The 22,539-nt window shown below is 40.5% G+C and overlaps 1 protein-coding gene across 21 annotated transcripts in view; it reads left to right on the top strand.

Moving 5' to 3' along the window:
- Positions 1–22,539, top strand: part of dlg1b (discs large MAGUK scaffold protein 1b) — a 144,701-nt gene that overhangs the window by 59,236 nt on the left and 62,926 nt on the right. For 6 of the 21 annotated variants that reach the window (XR_009708754.1, XM_061242015.1, XM_061242016.1 and 3 more), the window contains one exon: positions 6,781–6,888. The exons of 9 other annotated variants lie outside the window; for them this stretch is intronic. Coding sequence is in view for 11 of the 12 variants with exons in the window: in XM_061242015.1 (XP_061097999.1) it covers positions 6,781–6,888 (108 nt within the window). In the remaining variant the exon portion in view is untranslated. Of the gene's footprint in view, positions 1–6,780; positions 6,889–10,689; positions 11,077–17,318; positions 18,340–22,539 lie in introns of those variants that run through there. 6 more of the 21 variants (XM_061242030.1, XM_061242028.1, XM_061242026.1 and 3 more) reach the window with 2 other exon arrangements.

Here is a 22,539-nt window from a genome sequence, read left to right as displayed (position 1 = left end):
GAGACATAATTTCAGTCCACTGCACAGTGCAGGGTTTCCCTGCTGGATTACAATGACAGCAGCCACAGTTTTTACATGCATGAGCCACGTCGGCAAAGGTATACCGTCTACAGCCATGATAATGCCTGCAAAGCTCCACCCACCCCCCCCTCTGCCCACCTGAGATTTACACCCTCGTTAGCGTCTGCTGCCCGGCAACAGAACCATGCCTTACAAATCATGCCTGTCCTCGCATGTGACCTGCAATACTGAGTTAGCGCTTTTGCCAAACCCAATGCTGTGGGCTGCCAGTATGCTTCTGTCGCTGGTGTTTTACAACACTGCCTGTACACGGTTTCCCTAAATCAGCCCAGGCTTAGTGGTGCCGTCTCTTTCTGGATTCTGGCCTGCTATGAGGGGGTGTGGGGTTGGCTGCCTGTCTTTAAGTATGTCTGCTTTTTATGCCTTTTGGAGTAGAGGCTGTCGCCCATTGAATCTTTGCTGTTATGATCGTCATTTATTCAAGCCCCTGTTGGTCATCCAAACCAAAGGAACCACGACAAATGTCAGAGGCTCCTGCCAGCTTCTGTTTGTTTTTTTGCTTCTGATTGTCCTTTTGTGGAAATTCTTACTCACTGAATTAACCAACATTTTTGCAAATATTTTTACTTCATTTCACAGCCAAGCAATAGTAAGACTGTTTGAACAAGTAAAAAAAAAATTCTGAATAAGCATAACAGCTCAGTCATTTGGAGGTAGATCACTTTTGCCACCCAGTGGTTGACTGATATCAGTGCACATATATTCTGCAGGTACTGTTGAATGGAATGCTACTAAAATTCTATTTTGTTACTTTCATTTTAATACCTGATGGAAATATGACACAGTTTTACATCTTTGGATTGTTTTTCCCCTGCTGACCTTGCTTTGATTGCCAGCGAAATGGGTTGGCATCATTATACGCTTTGCCAGGGACCAGCAGACATTTTAGTGCTTGAGTTCATGTAAACTTGCATGGTTTTTCAAAATCACAATTTATACCAAGATCATATTGTAACTTACAATTGTCTTAGTTCAGCAACGGGTCCCAGGGTAGCAGTTCAATACAGCTGTCCTGACTTGTGATATTGAGTTTTTGGGGAAATTGAACGCTCACAATCTTTCCTCCATAGTAGGAGAAGACGATATATATTCACTGCCTCCTGCTGTATTGAAGCATTGATATAAGACAAAGATATTCTGTCTCCTATATTACATTAATTACATTAATAGCATTTGGCAGACGCTCTTATCCAGAGTGATGTACTGTTGATTAGACTAAGCAGGAGACGATCCTCCCCTGGAGCAATGCAGGGTTAAGGGCCTTGATCAAGGGCCCAACGGCTGTGCGAAACTTATTGTGGCTACACCGGGGATCGAACCACCGACCTTGCGGGTCCCAGTCATGTACCTTAACCACTACGCTACAGGCCGCCACATAATATGTGAATATAATTCTGAGCAGGTTTTCAAACTTTATCCTCTCCTACCACCATTAAGTATCTTTCTTGTTGGAAGAGTCCTACACACAGGGAGGCAGTGTGAAGTGAGTAGTATTCTTAACTTTGGCTAGTTCATACAGTGCCTGACCAGACAAAGATGTTCACAGACTGACTTCAAAGTGGAGACTGTCTGCAATTGGTCTAAAATATGACGTCTGATCACATCTGTCCACCCATTCCTTCCCTCAGTGAAGCCTGGTAGGCAGCAGGTTCAGCTCAGCCAGCCACAGATTATGTGTACATATTACTTCGCAGGTTGCTTTTCTTTTTAATGTATTTCCATGAAATGTTAGGGATGGGCATGTTTAATTGATTAACCGGTTAACTTAAATGGACATTAACCCGTTATCATTTTTAAAATGATTAAATCCTGCATTGTAGCAGTTGCTATTTTATATATATATATATATATATATATATATATATATAATTTCTTTTTTGTATTTTGATTGGAGTTGGGTAGCCTACAGCAGTGGGGTCATAGAATTTCAAGAGTAGCCAAATTAACATGATTGCGGCACCACTGACTTGAAAACACAGCGGAGTTGGCTAGGCTGTAACAAGCAACATTTTGAAGAGGATAGCAACAACTTCAGTGTAAAGTGTTGCATCAAACATATGTTCAACAACTGCGTGATATAATGCTCAACAAAGGCACCACCACAAATCTCCACTATTCATGTGATTATCTAATCAGCCAATTGTGTGGCAGCAGTGCAATGTATACAATCATTTAGACACGAGTCAGGAGCTTCAGTTAATGTTCACATTAACCATCAGAATCAGTAGAAGTATAATAAATACCTAATGATTGCTCACTGAGTGTAGCTGCCATTGCGCACGATCATTGCCGTGCAGGTTGAGAAGTAACAGACTACAGTGAAGTCAGGAAGATAAAATCCGACCTTCCTGCTGTCTGTACCTGTACTTTTCCGTTACTTGCTCATCTTAGATATGATTACAATCAGAAATGTAAGTTGTATATTTCTTACTGTTAAAATGAAATGAAACGAAAAACAGCATGAGGTTTTATGGGAAAAATGACAATGAGAAATGACACTTATCAAAGTTCAGTTTGACAAGTGGTATTGCCAGCTTTCAAGCCCAACTGGATAGGATTTTGCGATTTCGGACCATGGCTGGGAGTAGAATAGATACCTAATCAATTCTAAACTTAAAGCACAAGCTGTTGTCCTTGAACAATAGTAGACTAGCCATAAATGTGGAAAAACTGGTTGCCTGTTACATTTCCATGCAAAAAGAGCAACCACATTTCTTAAAAACATCTGAAAACTGGACTTTGTTCTGTGCCATTCCTCAGGTAGTGTATTATAGTTACGATATCTGTTGTTCAGCCAGTAGCCTATTGCTTGGTATTGATGTTTTGATTTGCCATTTTCATGCAATCACCCCTTGTCAGTGTCATGCCTTTGAAATATTTTGAAATATTACTGGTGACACACTGCTATAGACATGTTGTCTTTTGTGCAACCATACATTTATTAGCAAGTCATTTGCCCACGTCTTTTTCCTAAAATAATGCCCCTGTTGTGCAGTAAGATATCTAATGTGCTAATACTGACTTTAATTGTTTGGTCTGTAATGGGAGATCTAATAATTGATTTTTAATCAGTAGATAGATTAAATGTTGCCAGTTAACTGGAATATGAAAATACTGAAAATGCCCATCCCTAGTATCTGTATCTATGTTACTGAGCTAGCTAGTTTGCTAAACCTGCTGCAATTAGTTTTCTAGTTCTACAAGCTGCTGCCTTCCAGGCTTCACTGAGGGAAGGAAAGTACATTGCGCTGATCTGTCCTCAGTGTTTACCTTAGGCCTGTTAAAATTGCTGGCTTCACTGCTGCTCCGTGCAAAAAGGGCTCCCCTTATGAGGAGCTTTACCTGCTTAGAGCTTATGTCTTGCTCTGTTCATGCATGTTCATTCGCATGTGTGTGAAGTAGAGCAGGCCGGATTTGCCTACACATATGGTCAGTTTAAATAGATACAGCCTCACTTGTCAGGCACGCAGCACCATGCTTCTCTGAGCTTCATGCTAGCCTGGCCACTTTCCTGGGATATTCTTTGCTAATAAACCAATGTTCTATTACTACTGCTTCTGGCAAGTCATGGTCTTGTGTATATGGGGTTACAGCTCCGATCTGAGGCAAAGTTTTGAGCCAGCACAGCCATTGGCCTATAACACACTGTTGGTTTGCAGGGACCAATCAGTTTAATGTAAACAGATCTCAAAAACTGTCAATTCCCTTTCCCTTTTCCTTTCATGGGTGTCTGGAAGAGTATGAACAACAGAAAGGCGAAATTACAGTTTGCAAAAAAAAAAAAAAAAAAAGCACCTAAAAGGGCCTCAAGTTCTGGAACCAAGTCTGGACCGATGAGGCAAAGATGAAAATATACCAGAGTGAAGGAAAGCGGAACGTATGGAGGAAAAAAAGGAAATGCCCATGATCCAAAGCATACTGTACCACCTCATCTGTGAAACATGGTGGAAGAGAGTATTGTAGTGTGTAGACATGTCTGCAGTCAAGAGCAATCAGACCCAAATCTGTATTTCTATTTATTATTTTTATTTATTTTTTATCTCTAAATGCATAATCATGTTGCTTTCTGCCATGAGCAGAACTTCCTCTCTCAATTACTTTTGAAATGTGTTTAATATGGTCAGGTGTTCAAACATGAGTAGCAGAGTTGCTCTGTTCGTGTCTGTACTGTCTGTAAGCGCCTCAGGAGTCCTGCTTGTATTACACTTGTATCGCCATGCAGTTTCTGGCAATGTTACAGTTACCATAGGTTGTCCGTCGTTTCAGTCCAGTGTGAATTGTTAATTAATTTTTTTATGTAATTCCAGAAAGTTACAAAAAGAAACTCTCTCAACTCCTTGTCAATGTATCTGGGTACTGGACCAACAAAAAGTATAAAGTCAGTGATGTAAACAAGCGCGATACTGTGAAAAGATTTTAGTTATTTATTCGCACAAACATTCTTATGCTGCAGAAGGGCATCTTTTCAAAAACGTTTGTGTGAATAAATAATTACATATTTTTCATGGTAGTGCGGTCCTTTACTTCACTGACCTTATCCAGCACAGAAAACCCACTGTTTATTTGCTGAAATTCATCCTGATGATGTTTCATTAAATTCAAACCTTGTTTACTCAGAAATTTACATTAACATCAATACTTGAAATAGACTAGAAATTTTGTTTTAAATGATAAAACGCCAAATGAAGGCACCCTATTTACTGTAGGTCAGATATTTCCTTGTGAAGAAAACATATGGTTTTGCAATTCAGGAATTTCCGCTTTATGCTAGTTACAGTCAGCACCATAATTCATTTGACAGTGACACATATTTTGTTATTTTGGTTCTGTACTCTAGCACTTTGAGTTTGAAAGGATACACAATGAAGTTGAAGTACAGACTGTTTGCTTTCATTTGAGGGTATTTTTATCCATATCAGATGAACGTTTTGAAATGATAGAACCTTTTGAATGTAGTCCCCTGCATTTCCAGGCATCAAAAAATATTGGACAGTTTAACATAATGTAGTAATAATAAAGTAATAATTTTTAATACTTGGTTTCATATATTTTGCATGCAATGACTACTTGAAATCTGCAATGCATAGACATCACCAGATGCTGGGTTATCTTCCCTAGTGATGCTCTGCCAGGCCTGTACCCCAGCCATCTTCAGTTACTGCTTGTTTTGGGGACTTCAGTCTCCTCTTCCGCATGTAAAATGCATGTTCAATTTTTATTCAGATCCAATGACCTGAAAGGATTTTCTCTATTTTTGGCTGTCAAAAACCCATTCGTTGCTCTCCCAGTGTATTCCGGGTCCTTGCCTTGTTGCATGATGAAGCGCTGTCCAATAAGTTTGGAGGCATTTTGTTTTATCTGAGAAGATAAAATATTTCTGTAGACTTCAGAATTCATTGTTCTACTTCTGTCTGCAGTTCCATCATCGAAAACAAGTGAGCCCATTCCATTGGCAGCCATACAGTCCCGAGCCATAATACCCCCTCCACCATGTTTCACAGATGAGGGGGTATGCTTTGGATCATGAGATTTTCCTTTTTCTCCCTCTTTGTTACATGTTAATCTTTGTCTCATCTGTCCACAAGACTTTGTTCCAGAACTCTTGAGGCTCTTCTAGGTGCTTTTTAGCAAATTGTAATCTTGCCTGTCTGTTCTTCAAGCTTATCAGTGGTTTACATCTTGTGTTCCCTCTCATGGACCCCTGCATCCAGGTGAGTGTTTTTGGTCTGTTGGGCTGTTGCCAGGGGAATTTTCTTCACCATAGAGGGCATTCTCCGGTCATCCACTACAGTGGTCTTCCTCAGTCTACCGGGTCTTTTGACATAATTCACCAGTTGTTTTTTCTTGTCAATAATGAACCAATCTGTTGACTTGGGCATGTTCAGGGTTTATGCTATATTCCTGATTGATTGATTTTCATTTCATTTTCATCACGGCCAGCTTATTTTGCATCGACATTGCTGTATGTTGTCATACCCCAACAACAATCTCCAAAGGCAATTGCAAGGTCTAGAATCAAGACATCAGCAGCTCTCTTCTGCATTCACGAACGACAAATTAATACACCTGCCTAACTAAACACATCTGTAAAGCCAATAAAACTAATTCTTGTGGTACCTTAAACTGGGGGGACCATGTACAAAAGGTACTGTCATTTCTAAACGGTTTTATCTGATATGGATAGAAATACCCTCAAATTAAAGCTGACAGTCTGCACTTCAACCTCACTGTATTAAATAAAATAACAAAAAACCTGTCACTGCCCAATGAATTATGGTGCTCACACTGGCTTTATGCCGTATAAAATCTGTTCGGAAAATAGAAATTCCAATGCACTGTCATAGCACTACCAAGTGTCTGATTTTCAGTCTATGCTTTACAGTTTTGAGTATAAGAGTAACAGAAGAACCGTTGAGGCATCTGGATAGAAAACAGCAGTTTATAAAAATATAAATTAAAATCATCTTGGATCAACTTTAGTTCATCTTAGTTGACCACATAATTAATAGCTTATTTTTATAGCTGAATATGATTAGTACTTAAGCTGTCTGGACACTTTCTCTCCCTCCTTCTCTATTTTTCTCTGTCTTTATCTTCCCCCCTTTGTTTTTTCATGTCTTGCTTCTTTCTGCCTCTTTAGCTCTTATCCCTGCAATTTGGCAGTGTTGTGACCGGTTCAGTTCCGTGCCCCCTTTGTAGGTAGAGTCCCTGGAGTGCATCTTCGACGGGCCACCCCCTATGGGACACGAAGAGGTCCCCGCCCCTGCCTTCTCCACCTTGTACCCTCAGAGCAGTACGCTGTTGCAGGTAACGCCTGTTGTCACCCTGTCCGATGGTCCATGGTTGCCGTCTCGTGCGCCGCCGGCCTGCGCCGGCCACACCTCCCCTGGTCTGCGGACCTTTGCAAAATGATTGCCGTCCGACTGCACTGTCCATCATTTTCCGGCGAGCTGTGTGGGATTTCTTTCTTTACGCCATGCAGTATGCCATGCAAGCACTAGATGGCAGCCTTGCCAGCGTGCATGAAAGCTTGCCGGCCGTTTAGTTATCAGTTACCCCTCTTTATGTTGTTTATGTTGTCTTCAGAACTTAAGATGTGTGTAAGGTATTTCTTGTGTGGTCTGGTTTGAAAGCAAGCCCATTTGAATGCGCAAGTAGTTGCTTTTTTTAATTTGGCAAATGTATCGAATGTTCAAATGCGGCACACCCCCTCTGTTGGAGGGGATTTGAACATCGCTGAATAGCATGTGGGCTTGCATGGGCATTGCCCTCGCCGTCAAGGTGCATGTTTGACCTGTGGCTGTCCGTGTGTCTTCTGGAACGTTCCAGTGATATGTCTGCAAGGGCTGACAAGAAACACTTGATACAATACCTGATAGAGCTCTGCCTGACACAGAGACTGACTGCTAAAGCTGTGTGTTCTGAATGCAGCCCTTGGATGCTTTGAAATGTGATTAAACATGTGGAATGGTTTTACTCCTTTCTCTTCCTGTCCAAAGCCATGATATATATCTGTATGCAAGGGTAAGAATTGTAAGGGTGTAATTATTGTCTCTCTCTGGCTGGTCAGTGTGGTCAGTAATAAATACTGAGTTTTTTTATTTAAATTTCATATTTTTAAGTTGTGGGTCGTGAGTGATAGTGGGAACCGAGACCCGTAGCATCTCATTCTACCTTTGAAAAGTGCCCTTTGCTAGAACCGGTAGGACTGATTGGATTTACCTGACTATCGCCCGATTGTGATTTGTCCAAGCAATTAGACAAATAATGGCTTCTAGTCTCGATAATGGAATTTCACAAATTAACTCTGGTATAAAAATGTGGAATTTCTTATAGTTTTGATTCATGGCTGGTGTACTGTTCTGAATATCGCGCCAGTTCCTCATGTTGCTGATATTTCCTAGTTTCCTAGTGCTGATAGTTGCCTATTAAGATGCCTTCATCTAGAAATGCTACGAGCTAATTTTGGATAAATTAATAGAGTTGGATATACACTAATAAATGAATAAATACTATAGTGTAATCTATCTAATAGGGGTGGAAATCTGTCTAAACCCTGATGCAATATAAGGCTGAATGTTTGATCAGATAAAATTGAGATTTGATGAACTGCAAAGCACTGCTATTTTGGCTGATTTTGGACACTCAGTCAATAAATTGTAAAATAAAAAAGGTAGGAGGATATAGTTAATTTCAAATAAAATGCCCCCTAATCATTTTGAGTTTGATCTTTGTGACAAAATTATCTTGGCCTTTGTTAACAAGCAAGGGATATTGTTTAGGAGTTTGGGTCTTGATTGGTTTATATTCAGAATCAGTAGGCTCCAGAATCACTGGCACCCTTGTGTAAAGCAGTGTGCTTCATTAAGGATTCATTTAAATCAAAACAAAGTCTTCGATTTTTCAAATAAAACATTTATTTCCCTGAAAAACAGGTTTCACAATTACTGGTTTACTACGTTGTGCAAAGGTGACAGCCTTTGAGTCTTTTCCTGTAATTTGTGATAAGGTTAGAGACCATTCCTCCATGCAGAACTTTTCAGAATTATTGATATCCTTGGGATACCCCCTCTTCAGTTCAGACCACATGTTTTTCATGGAATTTAAGTCCGGGGACTGATGTGGCCATTGCAGAACATAGTTGTTGCTTTTATTTAAGCATTTTTGTATGCTTGGAGTCATTGTTCTGCTGGACAAGTCTCAGCTTCCTGGCAGAGGCTTGCCCAGATTTCCTGGTACTATGTTGAATTTATTGTGTCAGATCTTAAATCGTGTCCCTAGACCACTGCCAGCAAAACATCTCTAAAACATCAATGACTCCTTGCTGTATTTGTCAGTAGGTCTCCTTGTATGCATACAATTTTTTTTTCCAAACATGTCGATGTCTATGGCTGAAACTTTCCATTTTGGTCTCATCTGTCCATAGCACTCTCTTCCTGTCATAATTAAAATGAGGTTTGGTAAACTTAAGATGCGTGGTTTTGTTAATTGTGCTCAGTGAGGACTGTGTTTGTTGGTATGGAGGTGTCTTTTTATGTTTTTGTTTGAGACTTGGTGACCCCAAGACACAACCAACCTCTGTAATTCTTAAACTGTGATCCTTGGGTTACTTATGGCCTCCCTCACCATCTTTCTTACTGTCTGTGGGGATAATATGCACTTGTGTCCTCATCTTGGCAAGTTTGCAACCATTCTTATGATTGCTCTTACAGTGCTAAGTGGTATGTTTAGCCGTGTATGTATTTCTTTTTACCCATGGTCCGACTTGTGATGGTCAATTACCATCTGTGTCTGGTTCTTTGGATTTCATGATGATGGTTGACAAAGGGATTTTGCATGCTTGTTACCTAAATTTTATAGTCTAGTGAAACAGGTAGTGATGGAATGACGCAATGTATTTCCTTTAACATGATCCTGGTTGAAACCTGCTCTTCTCTTGCATGCATTCCATTGGTTTAACATTTTGTCCTCGTCAAACTTTGGTGGTAGAATAAATAAAACTTTCCTTTTGGAAGGAAACCGTTGCTTACACATCACAGATGCCAGAAATAAAACCGAAATGGCTCTTATTTTATCTTTTTATTTTGACCCTATTTTCTCATACTGCGGTCAACATCATTGGTGTTGATGACAGCCCTGGTCCTCTTAAGAAATATTTACAGCTCCTGAAATAGTACATTAGGCTTCTTTTTCTGTCTTTTCCTGTCAAATCAATTTTTCTTTGGCCTTTTCCCTCAAACTACTATTCATTTATGATTATGATGGAAATTCTAACACGATAATTAACTTTACAGCTACTGAGATAACATCTCATTTCAGGGGCGACCTGTAGCGTAGTGTATCGCTGCAGAGACAGAATTCGGCAGACCTCGGCAGTTTGAGTGGTCACCTACAGCTTGGCTACAGTAGTTTGTGCCCACCGGGGTAGTCGCTGAACTGGGAAGAAAAGAGAAGCTAATCTGAGATTAATGAAACTGAGGGGTGTGGAATAGAGGAAGGCAGTGAGGGGCCCCTCTTTCTAACCATGACTCCGTCACACTCTCATCCATGTGCACAGTTGAATAGCAGCGTGCATAAAGAAATTGCACAGGGCCCAAGGACAGGGTTTCTAAGGAGAATATAAAGATGTTGAATGTGCTGGGGAATGAAAGAAGAAAGGCTGACTGAAGAGGAAGAGCTTTGGTTAGCTGGCCTCATGCTGGACCCTTCTGAGTAATCCAACCCCTCACCCTCCCCCTGTGGGTTGAGCCAGACCACACAGCCCCAGCGGGCATTTACTCTTCCGGAGAGGGGTATGAAAACACCCCTGACTCACCACTGCGCCGGGCTTACAGTCTCCCCCAGCTGTTCAGCCCACTGTGGTTCTCCTGCTGCTGCTCGAGAGGGGGACAGAGAGAGGGGGAGAAATAGAAGAGAGAAGGGGGAAAGAGAGAGAGAGCAAGAGAAGAGGGGAAGAGAGGGAGGGAGAGAGAAGGGGAGAGCGAGAGAGGGGTGAAGTGAGAGGGAGGGACAGAGAGTGGGTGAGAGAGGGGGAGAGGTAGAGAGCGGAGGCGGGGGAGAGGGGAGTAGAAGAGAAGCAGCGAGGTAGGAGAGAGAGAGGTAGAGAACAAGAGAATGGGGGGGTGGAAGAAAACAGAGGGAAAATAAAAGCTCCCAGGGACCTGCTGCCCCCCCTCCCTCCTTGTTACAGCTGTATCGGTGAATCAGACGGTGACGCTGTCACATCTCCGGTCTGTCAGCCGGAAAAACCGCGGCCGGCGGGCAGGCTGCGTTCAGAGGCGCTGAGGGCAACGGAGGAGCAGGTAAAAGTTTTGACCCGTGGAACGCATCCGTAGTCGTTGCGTGCCGAAACTTCCCCGCCGAACCCCCCACCCACAGCTAGGGAAAGTGCCGGAACGGCGAGACATGCTGACCACGGCGTGGCAAAGCAAGAACATGGGCCGGCGCTTCATGAGGACCATCAGAAGGAGCAAGAGACTGTGGCTGCACTTGTTGGTAGGTGATGGAGGGGAAAGCCGCTCTGGGGTGGGGGGGTGGGGGGGGGAGGAGCGTTCCCTGCCGCTCACATCGAAGGAGCCAGAGAGACGCAGTCCCATCAGCGACGCTAATGCTAACACTCGCTGTGTGACCGATCGGTTTTGTGTGGTGCGGTGCTCTCGTCCCCGTCCCTGTTGTTGTTAAAACAGTCGTGCAGATTATTTTTCCGTGAACGCGTACCGTATCGGCTTCCGCACGGCAATCAATGCCGATGCATGTGGATGGTGATAATGTCCCTGACTTCTCTTTTGTTTGTTTGTTTGTTTTGTAGGGATGAGAAATTCTCATGCAAGTCTGTGTGGAAGTCTAGGAGGCAGAGTAGAGTAGTGAGCATGTGGGTATTGAAAGGCTGATAAATACTGCAGTTCTTAGCCGGTTATGACTGTTCTAGAAGGACTGTCTGTAGCAAGCTCCCAGGAAGCGTTCACTGCCTTTACATGGACACTAAATTAGTCTTTACTGGAGTGGAGGGATGGTGACTGGCTTGTAGAACGGTTGCTGTATCTGGTGTAATTCTGCACCCAATACTATTGTGTTTGAATTTGTGAAGCATAAGTTTTTTTGCAGTGAATTTTTGCACTTTTAAAGACCAGTTCAAACCTTCATTACCTAAAAACTTTGAATTTCAAGTTGAGATTATAGTTGTGAAGCAATGGGAATATTGCCACATTTTGGTTATAAATTTCTAGACACAAAATTCTTAATCCAAAAGCAGAAAAAATATTACAGTTAGCTTGCTATATGTTAAACTTTTTTTTTTTTAAACCAAAATATTTACACAATGCTGTCTTGTCACAGCTGTCGGAAATAAGAAATGAGGTTTTCTTCGTTGTTAATGATTTGCAGAACTGATATATAGTACTCTTTAATGCCTTTCTTTTTTCTCCACAATGCTCAATCGTATGTCTCGGCTGTCACCGTCACAACCTCTACTATCGGTGCGGAAGGGCACAGAACAGGATGTGATGTACAGTACAGACACTCGTTTGTAATACATTTGAGAGACTGGGATTTATCTAGGGTTTTCCCTGGCTTTTTGGAGGGTTTAGGTGCTGTGGCGCTGGGAAAGGTGTATATTTGTGGGGAAAAAGGATGATTTATTTAAATTAGTTGTATGTATAATATGAACAAAATTATTGCCTTCTTTTGAGCATTTGACCCTTCTGTTTCTGTCTGTGTCAAACCTCCTGACTAGCGCTGAGGTCTGCATAAGCATATTTAAGCCTGGGTCGATTTAGCCTCTAGGTTGGACTTCTCTACTGTTACACTTTGGCTGTAAACAGTGGTTAAAGGTACAATAAGTAAGATTTTTGTGTTAAAACTTTGTTACAAGACCATTGTAAATCCCTTCATTGAAAAAGGCTCACTGACATGTTGACTCTGGCTGTGTTTATAGTCCTTAAAATGTTTCAATATGTACATTTGTCGGGCCGTCACTCTGTATCAAAACAATTCAAGAGTTAATTGGTTGAAAATTGGTTCTAACTGCCACAGCCAATGGCATGGGGGCTTGTTTGGTTTTTTGTGTAGCTGCCCAAATTGCACTCCGGACAAGTGATAACTGAAACTCTGTATAGTATTGCTTATTATCCAAGCAAAGACTACATATCTAGTAATAAAACAATACCAGTTTGTTATCGGTAGCAACAAGCAAATTAGCTATAGTTAGCTTGATGAATTTACAAATATCCAAAAATAATTTCAAAATATAAAATATACGCAATACGAACATAGTAGTGATTGCACAAGCGTTGTGCTTCAGGTTTGTACATTTGGGAAACTGACTAGTAATAGCTCATTTTCTTGTTGTTACTGATAGCAAACTGTGTTGTTTTCTAACTAGAGTTTGAGACAAATAAAATTTTAGCTGAACACGCATAATTGAACATGTAAAGAGATAAAAGGAATGCATAGCTGCCCAAATTGCAGTCCAGACAAGCCATCACTAAAACTCTGTATAGTATTGGTTATAATCCAAGCAAAGAATACATATCTAGTTATAAAACGTGTTGTGGTTTGAGGTTGATTGTTGCTGCATTTCCCTCCCTTGACCGTTACGAGCCCGAAATTACCTATTATTATTTAAATAATATTATTATTATTATTTAATATTATTTAAATAATTTTCAGTGGCTGTGATGACATTCATTTATACTAAACTAAAAATAGTTTTTTTTACTCTATTGGCGCATTTTCATTATAGGATATGTATTTATGCAAGAAAATAAACATGACAAGATGTGTATTTGAGTTTGGTTTATTTAGTGTCTTTTTTAAATAGCTGGCAGGTGGTGTTTTTTATCCCCCATTATTGTTATTTAGCTAGTTTTTGGCTAGACTAACAAAGCTAGCTAGTTAGTAAGGAGTGCTTTGAGCCTTGTCCACAATTTCTCACTTTGTGATCAGAAACTCGGCAGACACGGGTCTGAATAATACCCATTTAACGTTAGCGAAAGTTAGCTGACTAAAAGTATGTGGATCACATGATTTATGAAAAGAAAGCGTTGATGCCACCTTTTTTATGGATCCCAGTAGTCACCAAACAAAACTATCCAAACACAGGTGGCTCACAGAGACGAAAGATGCACAGCTGTCCAGATGGTGATTATTTACACATAACACTAACTAGTCAAAAATGGCACTCTGGCTCAACTCCATACGCAAAAACTATACGCAAATTTTATCTTATAATGGCAGGGAAAACCCTGGATTTATCAACCTCGGCTTCCCTCAGGAGAACATGGATGATTTCTCCTTTCGGAATCCAGTCATGTTCTGAGACCATTGGTTGGTCTGTCTATACAGGCTGTGGAAATAATGGTTGTTGGATTTGCTATGAAGTAAGAGTCTGCAGAATTCTGGAAAAAGGTCAGATGACAGATAAGACCCAGATTGATTCAGAGTGATGGCAACAGGAAAGTGTGTAGGCCAATTGGGACTGCCAAAGATCCAAAGCACGCCCCTTGCTTTGAGGGTTTTATGGATCACAAACCATGTGACCGTGACCTGTGGAGGACAACTTTCCCATAGAACTTTTATTTTTCCACCGAAAGTTTTTTTTGTGACAAAGGATGAAAATACAGTGATAACAGATTAATTACGGTTAATTTCTGTGCAGTTTGTGGTTGCACAAATCAAGCTGATTGTGAGAGAGACAAGCCGTTTTTTAGTTTGCCAATGATTATTACCCACCATGGATAAGAAAAGTGAAGGTTGTCAACAGAAAGAAGGTCATAGTGGATTTTCAATTTAAGTAGGCAAGATCTTACACCAGAAAAATGGGACACATACGAGTTTGTTCGGATCACTTTATCACTGGTAAGCTTACTTTTAATATATATAATATCTTCTACCATATAACTCAGTGATATAACTAACCGGTGGGCTGAAAAATCCCAAGGACCAGTTTTACCAAGTGTAAAGTCCAAACTAACTACGAGGTACTTTACAACAAAATCAGGTAATAAATTTTGTGGCACCATGATTACTACATGATTATATCTCCGAGCTAACTGGGTATATCGTAGCTCTTTTGGACGTAAAGTAATTTAGAACACAAGTGGATAATCAATGATGGAAACTTCCAGTTGCCATAGGTAGCTAGTTTGCTAGCTAGATTGCTACTGAAATATCATATCCATAAATGAAACGTCTACTTGATTACTGCGTTGCAAAATGCCGTGGTGTTACGTAAAAATTATACTGTCTGCAGAACATTTTACCGTGAGTGACTGTGTGACTGAGTGACTTATGTTGTTCGCTTGTTTCCATTGTGTTTTTCTGATAGGAATGCATAAATCATGAGTATTAGCAGGATTTAAAGTTATAGCTAACTTGGTTGCGTTTGAACTGAGTTGTTGCAACCCAGTTCTACAGAGGACACCTTGAGGGTTGCAGCAAAAGTTCCCCACCCCTTAGATCTTTGTTTTCTTCTGTTACAGGTCAACCATCCAAACTTTATATGAAAACTGATATTGACTGGGCACCATCATAATGTTTTTTTAATGGATGCCATGTCATCTAGGCCTAGTTTAACCCCTGTGTTTTACCCCAAAAATAAATGGGTTGCTTTGGCCTCTTATCCTCCAAGACATCATTGTCAAGGAAATTGTCTCGTGATTAAGAATGATCCATAGTTTGGACCTGTATGGCTTCCGGTGCTGGCTCACTTGCCTTTATTGATAATGCAAATGCTGATAGCAGTAGTAGAATGAATTCTGAAGAGTAAAGAAACATCTTATCTGCTCAAGTTCAAATTCCTCCAAATTCACTGGATGGTGTCTCATCCCTCAGCAAAGGAATGATTCCAAACATACAACCAGTGTTCTCTTTCTGCTCAATGATCTTCCAAATAGTTTGTTTCAGTAGGCCTACTGTTTGGCCTCTGTCTCTGACTGTTTTTTCTAATTTCTCAGCCTCATATAATGGCTTCCTTGGCTGGGGAAATTATTAATATATCTGACTGATCAGACACAACCAAGAAGCCAACTGTCCAATTACATTTGGTCCTCTATAATGGGGGACTATGTATAAAAATGGATGTAATTGCAAAATGGATCCCCCGATATGGATGTAAATCACCTCAGATATAGGGCCATATTTTCCGGCGGAATGGCTTTTCAGTGAAGGGATTTGAAAGGTGAGCAGCGGTCTGTGAATGCAACGGCAGCTTCCGACAACCCAGCTCAACTCAAACTGCTCCTTGTGCTGTTAATTAGTCCATTTGTGAATGTGCGTTAAAATTGTGTTTATTTTGTGCGTAAGTAAGAAACTTTCATTGTGCTGTTTCTTCGGAACTAGCTGATTCTAGAAGGTCCCAGCATGCAGTTATTGTCTGAGACATGCATTCCACTCATCATTGTAAAATGTAGCTTGTTTCAGACTATTAACCAATTTCTTGTGCCAATCGTTTGTGGGATGTCCACAACCTACCAATGAATTAAAAAAGAGAAGCATTCTTGATATCATTGGTCGAAAAAATCTGTATGCAATTAAGTGTCTGTCAATTTCGAAATAGTATATTTTGCCTGTATATACCCCTACTCTCTTACATATACTACTACTACCAGTGTTATTAGCTCTATGATTGTGCTAAAGCTGTTCAGGATATGTTTTCCTCTTTTGATGGTGGTACTGCAATGTGTATTTGTGTATTTCATAGCATTTAAAATATATAATGACCAAAATTTCCAGTTACTTTGAAAGCTAAGCATTTCAGGTAAATACAAATTCCATAAAATGCCATGCACTCATAGCTAATTTGAAATCAGTTTAACTTATTAACACAATTGTTTTTCAAAATGATGCCTACCAATCTCTGCCGAGTTGGATCTTTTGCTCAGAAAGCTTGCCAGTGTCAGATAAATACAGCCAAATAGTGATTATTCAGAATTAAAATATAAGGCGTCTAATTATTCAGTAGATTTGACATTAGCTGGAGAGGGTTACCAGGGCACACTCATTTCCCTTTGTCTTTGTGGAAAATGTGGGATGACAGAAACCTCATTGGGATGCATTAACAGCATCTGTTCCAGCAGATCGGTCCCCTGGCAGATTGTAAATCCTTGCATGGGATTTGTGTTTTTACGCAATTGAATTTGGTGTGAGCCTATCCTGGTTATTGACTGAAAGATAATTATTGTTGAGTTAACGTCCTCAAAAGAGATTTTTTTATTATATGTATTTAATTTATTACAGCCATTATGGTTGCTATCATCCATATTGACCTCAAGATTCTTTGTGTATTTCAGGCAGGTGTTTTGAATAGAAAACCAAGGTGGCAGTTAAGCAGTCAGTCCTGTTTTTATATGCCGATTATATTTAGTATGTTGAAAAAAATGGCAGGCCCGAGTCTTGGTAGGGATTCCTGCTCGCCGTATTTGATGTGAGACCAGTTGCCATGGATTTGGTCCTGGGGGAGTCGGAGGCATAGGCTGTGACAATATCCGCTAACTCATTTGACACCTGTGGCACACCTGTGTGCACGACGTTCATCAAAAAGGGTGCATCTTTGCCACAAATTTACTGAATATCAGGAGCACCATGGAAACCAAAAGGCGTGCTTAATGATTTTTCACGAGCATGTGTGGAGATATTTTTTATGTTTCTCTCGCTCTCTCCCTCTCTCTTTTTTTTTTTTTTTTAAACCCAAACGGCACAGCCTGTTGTTTTCCCACTCTGCATTGGCAGTGTGTGGGTGATAGAAATGCTGCAGTGTCTGAAAAAGCGAATGCATAGCAGGAGAAACGCTGCAGCACGATGGGGCCATCTTTCACCTGGATTTAAAGCCCTATAGCAGGATCCCTGTCCTTTCGAATGCGAGGAGCTGGTTTGCATTTTGTTTGGTGATGGATTCTGTGTATTTGTGAGGCTGGGAGACCTCCTTTTCAAAGGGAGCAAGGGCCTAAGCAGCATCTATAGTCTATCTATAGTTTAAAGCAAGGCTAGTTGTTTTCTACCAACGCTGGAAGGAAAGAGGGACGACCAGTGATCTGGAAGTCCCTGTAGAGAAGCTTTTCTGCCTCGACCGGACATTTATATTTAATGTGTGCGATGATCTTCCTTCCGGTTTTTAAGGAGGAGCAGTGATTGAAGCGCAGTAATTTGCATTCTTAGTTTACTTCCCCATTAGATTAGTAAGCCCTGGAGAACCCCGCCTATCCAATAGCTGAAGCGTCCTAGGAGATAATTTAAGATCACTTCCTGTCTCTCAAGCTCCCGAGTTGTTGTTTTTCTTCTTATTGCGGTGCTGGGGAGTGGTGGCTTGTGGAAGAAGCTCTCTCTGGCACAGATGAAGTCTCTGTAGAACAGTTTGTAGCCATGCCGTTGTTCGTGTATCCTCAGCACTGAGGAGAAGGGACTGTTCGCGTCATTCCCCTCCCGTGGTTTTTTTGGTACTTGCCTTCTGCCTTCTGGAGACGTGAAATCTGCGAGAAGATGGTGTGACCCGCTCCCCGTTGCCCCCGTTACTCTCCGGACGCCGTAGCGCCGTCTCAGTTACCAGAGGGAAGAAGGAAGATGAATTACATATTTGGCAACAGCACCTTGTACCCCAGGAGCCGCGGCAATGCTAGCTCCGGCCAGGGCCTAGCCTCCACAGGGCCCAAGCTGAAGCACTGGCCCAAACGGAGCTCCACAGAGGAGCCGCCTTCCCGCTGGCAGCAGCTGCTCATGTTCTTCACCCGCCGCAACGCCTTCACCGACTGCATTGGGGCCAGCCAGGTATTTTAAATTTCTCGAATTAATTGAAACGTAATTCACGCAACATAATTGCGCACCTCTGCAAAGATCCGGCAGCAGTGTGAACCGCCCAAGCCCCGCCCCCTTCAGTGTTGGAATAGATTTTTTTAACGTAAGTTGGATCCACTTGTGATTTTTGGATTTCAGGGTGATGTGTACATCTTTTACTATTGGTGGATTTCAGGGATCATTGTCATTTGATGATAGCAAGCCTTTTATCTTGAATCCATTTTCCATAGTTTAGTCGGGGGCGTCTTGGTAATACTGTTAGCAATTGGTAATACTTGTGCTTGGTAATACTTTTATACTTTTTTAATTGCTGTGTTCGTTGAAAAATAAATAGCCAATTTCTTTTTTTGTAGTAACAGATGAAAAATTAATTCCATCTTACATTGAAGAGATGGCAAAGAAAAAAAAAAGCTATTATATACCTGATAAACTTTCAGCTTTTAGGATTTCTGAGGATATGTTAACACCATGTTAATATCTAATATAAAGTTGTTACCTTAGGTAATTGAACTATGCTTGAAATTGTTGCCTCGGTGAGGTCAGAGCACATGCCACCCGACTGCTTTATTAGTTAATTCATAGCTGAGATGCACGTTTGACTGCAACTTTGTGTTCAAACATGCGTGTGATTAGTGGCCTCCAATATGTTGAAGATAAAGGAAGCAGTGGTGTGCAGTGATGTCCTCGGAAATTAAATCATAAAACTTTGGAATGAAGGCCAAGTGAAAGTGCCCCTCAATGCTCTTGTCAGGTTTTATGCTCTTTAATTCATTTGCATGTTTAAACGTCTGAACTGAGACAGACATCGCCTTACTTTCTCTGGATACTCAAAACTGATGTCATTGACCATATGCCTGGATGCTTGAGTCTGTAAACTCAGGGACTAAATATATATAAATTATTCAGTCTTTTTTTTTTTTTTTTTCTAAGCTGCTTGGCACATTCTCCCCATGTGCTCAGCTCCAAATGGAATAAGCGGCAATGAGAACTCTTATGCTATATCCCAGTCCCAGGCTGACACAACCCCTTTTTCCTCCAGATTGGTTTGTAATTTCTGCAGTTTACTCTTTAGTGAGCTTTAAGTGACTCTGCAAACAATGCCTTGCCCTCCCTGTTATTTTTCAGGTCATGCTTTGATGCTTTATACAGTACAGTGATTATATTTTTATGATTGTTTTTTTAGTCACGCAAACCATTTGACAAATGATTTGTGAAAATCTGTACATCCCCTTGCAATTCATCTGCTGTCTGCTGTGAGCATTGAGAAGAAGATTCCACCCCCTTTGCAAGTATAGATTTTGTGGCCCCAAAATACAGAAAGAAATATTATTCTTTGTTACTGTGGTTGTTGGCAGATTTAATTTTGCTATGCAGTTATGGAATGATATTGCCAATGCATTCCATTTGTATAGCCACTGGCACACTTTTTCAACCGAAGCTGTTTTCATTGTTCTCGCTGGTCGTGCGTGAAGTTGGGAGGTATCCTAGATACCGTCCATTGAGGGGGCAGCTTGTAAAAGAAAACTCATTTTGAAATGCACAGCAATTGCGTTGGCTTGTTCGTGTTATGTCACACTTGGAAGATTTCATAGTTGGTAAATTATATTTATTATGAAGAAATCATAGTTTCCAGTCCTGTTTTCCTCGAATGCCAGGGTGTTCTGATTTCTGGTTCCTGGCATTAAATGCTATATGGCCCATTAAAATTAGTCACGTCTGAAGCCATCAAAATCTCCTTTTAGGGACAGCTACAGCTGTGATGCCAGTGGTCTTTTATATAGGGCTGCTTTCCCCAGGTGGTAAATTAATCTGCAATTACACCAGGCTTTGATAAATTACATGCAGTATTTCATATGCATTTTACGACATTACTGTCACTTTGAATTTGCATTACTGTTTCAGAATACAAAGATACAATGCAGCCAAATCGGCACGGAAAGCCCATTTCTAATTAAGTGTAATGTTTGCAGATCAACTCAACAGTTATTATCATAAACAAAAGTAGGCCTAAATACTTTTACAAAGCTAACCTGTCATTCTGTGGAAAAATCATCCGTGTGCGGGGTGACCACTCCAATTTTACTCAAACTTTGTGTAAATGTTCTTTATATACTCAGTAGAGAACATGCTATACATAAGCCTCATTGGATTTGTCGCACCCAAATAGTCACTTGCGAGTGAGTTTGCGTCATATCTTGGCTATTAAGCAGGGAAAAACCTGAAAATCTTCAATTTATGGAAAAATCTCATACTAAATACACAAATGCCAAAAAAAAAAAAATGTGATCATTGTTTTGAACCAAAGACTATCATTTAGCTACATTTTGTATGTTACTTACATGTAAATCTTTCTGTTAATTGAGGTCCTGTGTCAACTGATCAAAATGTATCAACTACATTTTTTGTACATAAGTAGACCTATTATACCTTAGTAGTTTCATAGTAGTTTGCCATAGTTTCATTCTGATAGGAAACTTTCTTTTGGTCATTTTCTGTCTGGACCCAACTTTTTGTCTTTATTTTCCTTGTGGCTGTTCTTAACCAAAATAGCTACTAGTCTTAGAAGTTTGGAAGTCATACACCAAGTGGTGCTGATGTAGTAAGCCATCAGATATTAAAAGGAAAAAACTGCCCACATGCATACTTTTCGTTTTTTTGAGCTTTTCATATCATCCTGGAGCTTTTGAGGATTCAAGTAAATCAAGTGCAATTTAATTATCAGATGACGTTGCTACATGTTAAAACAGAGAGCTGACCACAGGAGGGGGAGGGGGAATTGGACTCTGGGGGCAGGCATAGGGACTTAAAAAAAAAACCTGCTCTTTGCAAATGTTTCGTGGGCGTTTTAGATACTAAAGCCAGGAAGAGAACGCTGATGCATTTGGGCCTTTAAGGGATATCCATAGAGAGGTTATGAGGTCTCAAAATGCCCCTCCTCCCCTCTGCACCTGGAATGAGTGACCTAAAAATCTATTTTTAAAAAAAACATGTAAATGTTATGCTATTGTTAGAATGTTTTGAGCAGAACTATGATTCTTTCCAGGAAAGACAACAATCATTTAATATTCTAAGATGGTATGTCCACATGTTTCAATGAAAAGTAATGGGATTCATATTCTACAATATACACTCACTGAACACTTTATTTGGTATTTATTACTTCTTCTTTTTTTTTTACTTATACTGTTGTAGCCTATCCACTGAAGAGTTATGATGCACTGTCTGTTCAGGGATGCTCTTCTGCATACCACTGTTGTAATGTGTGGTTATTTGCGTTACTGTCACCTTCCTGTCAGCTTTGAGCAGTCATCGGACGTCTCTCATTAACAAGGCGTTTCTGTCTGCTGTCTTTTTATGCACCATTCTTTTGCTTGAAAATCCCAGGAGATCAGCAGTTTATATTATATTCTGCTGATCACATGAATGTAAGACATAATACAGGGCTGTTATGTGATGTTTTTCATAATATGACCTCATGTATGTTGACAGGGCAGCTACAAATGCTCACTATTTTCTAAAGTTAGTAATCGTCTTAATTATTTTTTAACCCCCCCTCCCCACCACCATGCATGGTTCCTGCACAGGTCTTTTCTTAAATACAGCAGTTCAGAAGCTGGTGGCGTGTGGTACTGTAATTAGGGAAGTGTCCAGTGAATATGCTTCTCTGTGGCTTCCTGGCGCTACCTCAGAACAAACTGTGCTTATGTAGCTTTGTCTGAAGCCATCAGAGGTGTTTATCCTCAGATACATTCAAACAAGTATTTTCAGAGAAAAAGGATCAGTACAGGCCAGGGCTTCAGCCAAACGGTTTGGATGGTGTCCTTCCTTCCTGTAGCAAAGCAACAACACAGAAAAACAGAACGCAGCAGGAAAATGAATCTCTCTCTTTCAAATGGTGTAGTCATCTCTCTGGTCTAATCCTACCCACATATCAAAGAACAGCCTCTGAACTGACAGTTTTGCACAAAAACATGCCAAATGAAGACATTTTTGCCAATTGTACATGTAAAGATGCATTTAAAACTAAGACCTAATGGATGGATTTAGCTCTGTTGTTTTTTATTTTTTAAGCTTTTTTATAATATCAGCTCAGTATGGTAATGATCTGAAGCATCTAAACATGTTTGTCATTGTCTTTTGACCTCTTCATTTGTAGATGTGTATGCATTTACC

Source organism: Conger conger, chromosome 5 (genome assembly GCF_963514075.1).
Source record: "Conger conger chromosome 5, fConCon1.1, whole genome shotgun sequence".
NCBI classification, from domain to species: domain Eukaryota; kingdom Metazoa; phylum Chordata; class Actinopteri; order Anguilliformes; family Congridae; genus Conger; species Conger conger.
Note: the sequence above shows the minus strand (reverse complement) of the source record. Positions and strands in the feature narration are given on the sequence as shown.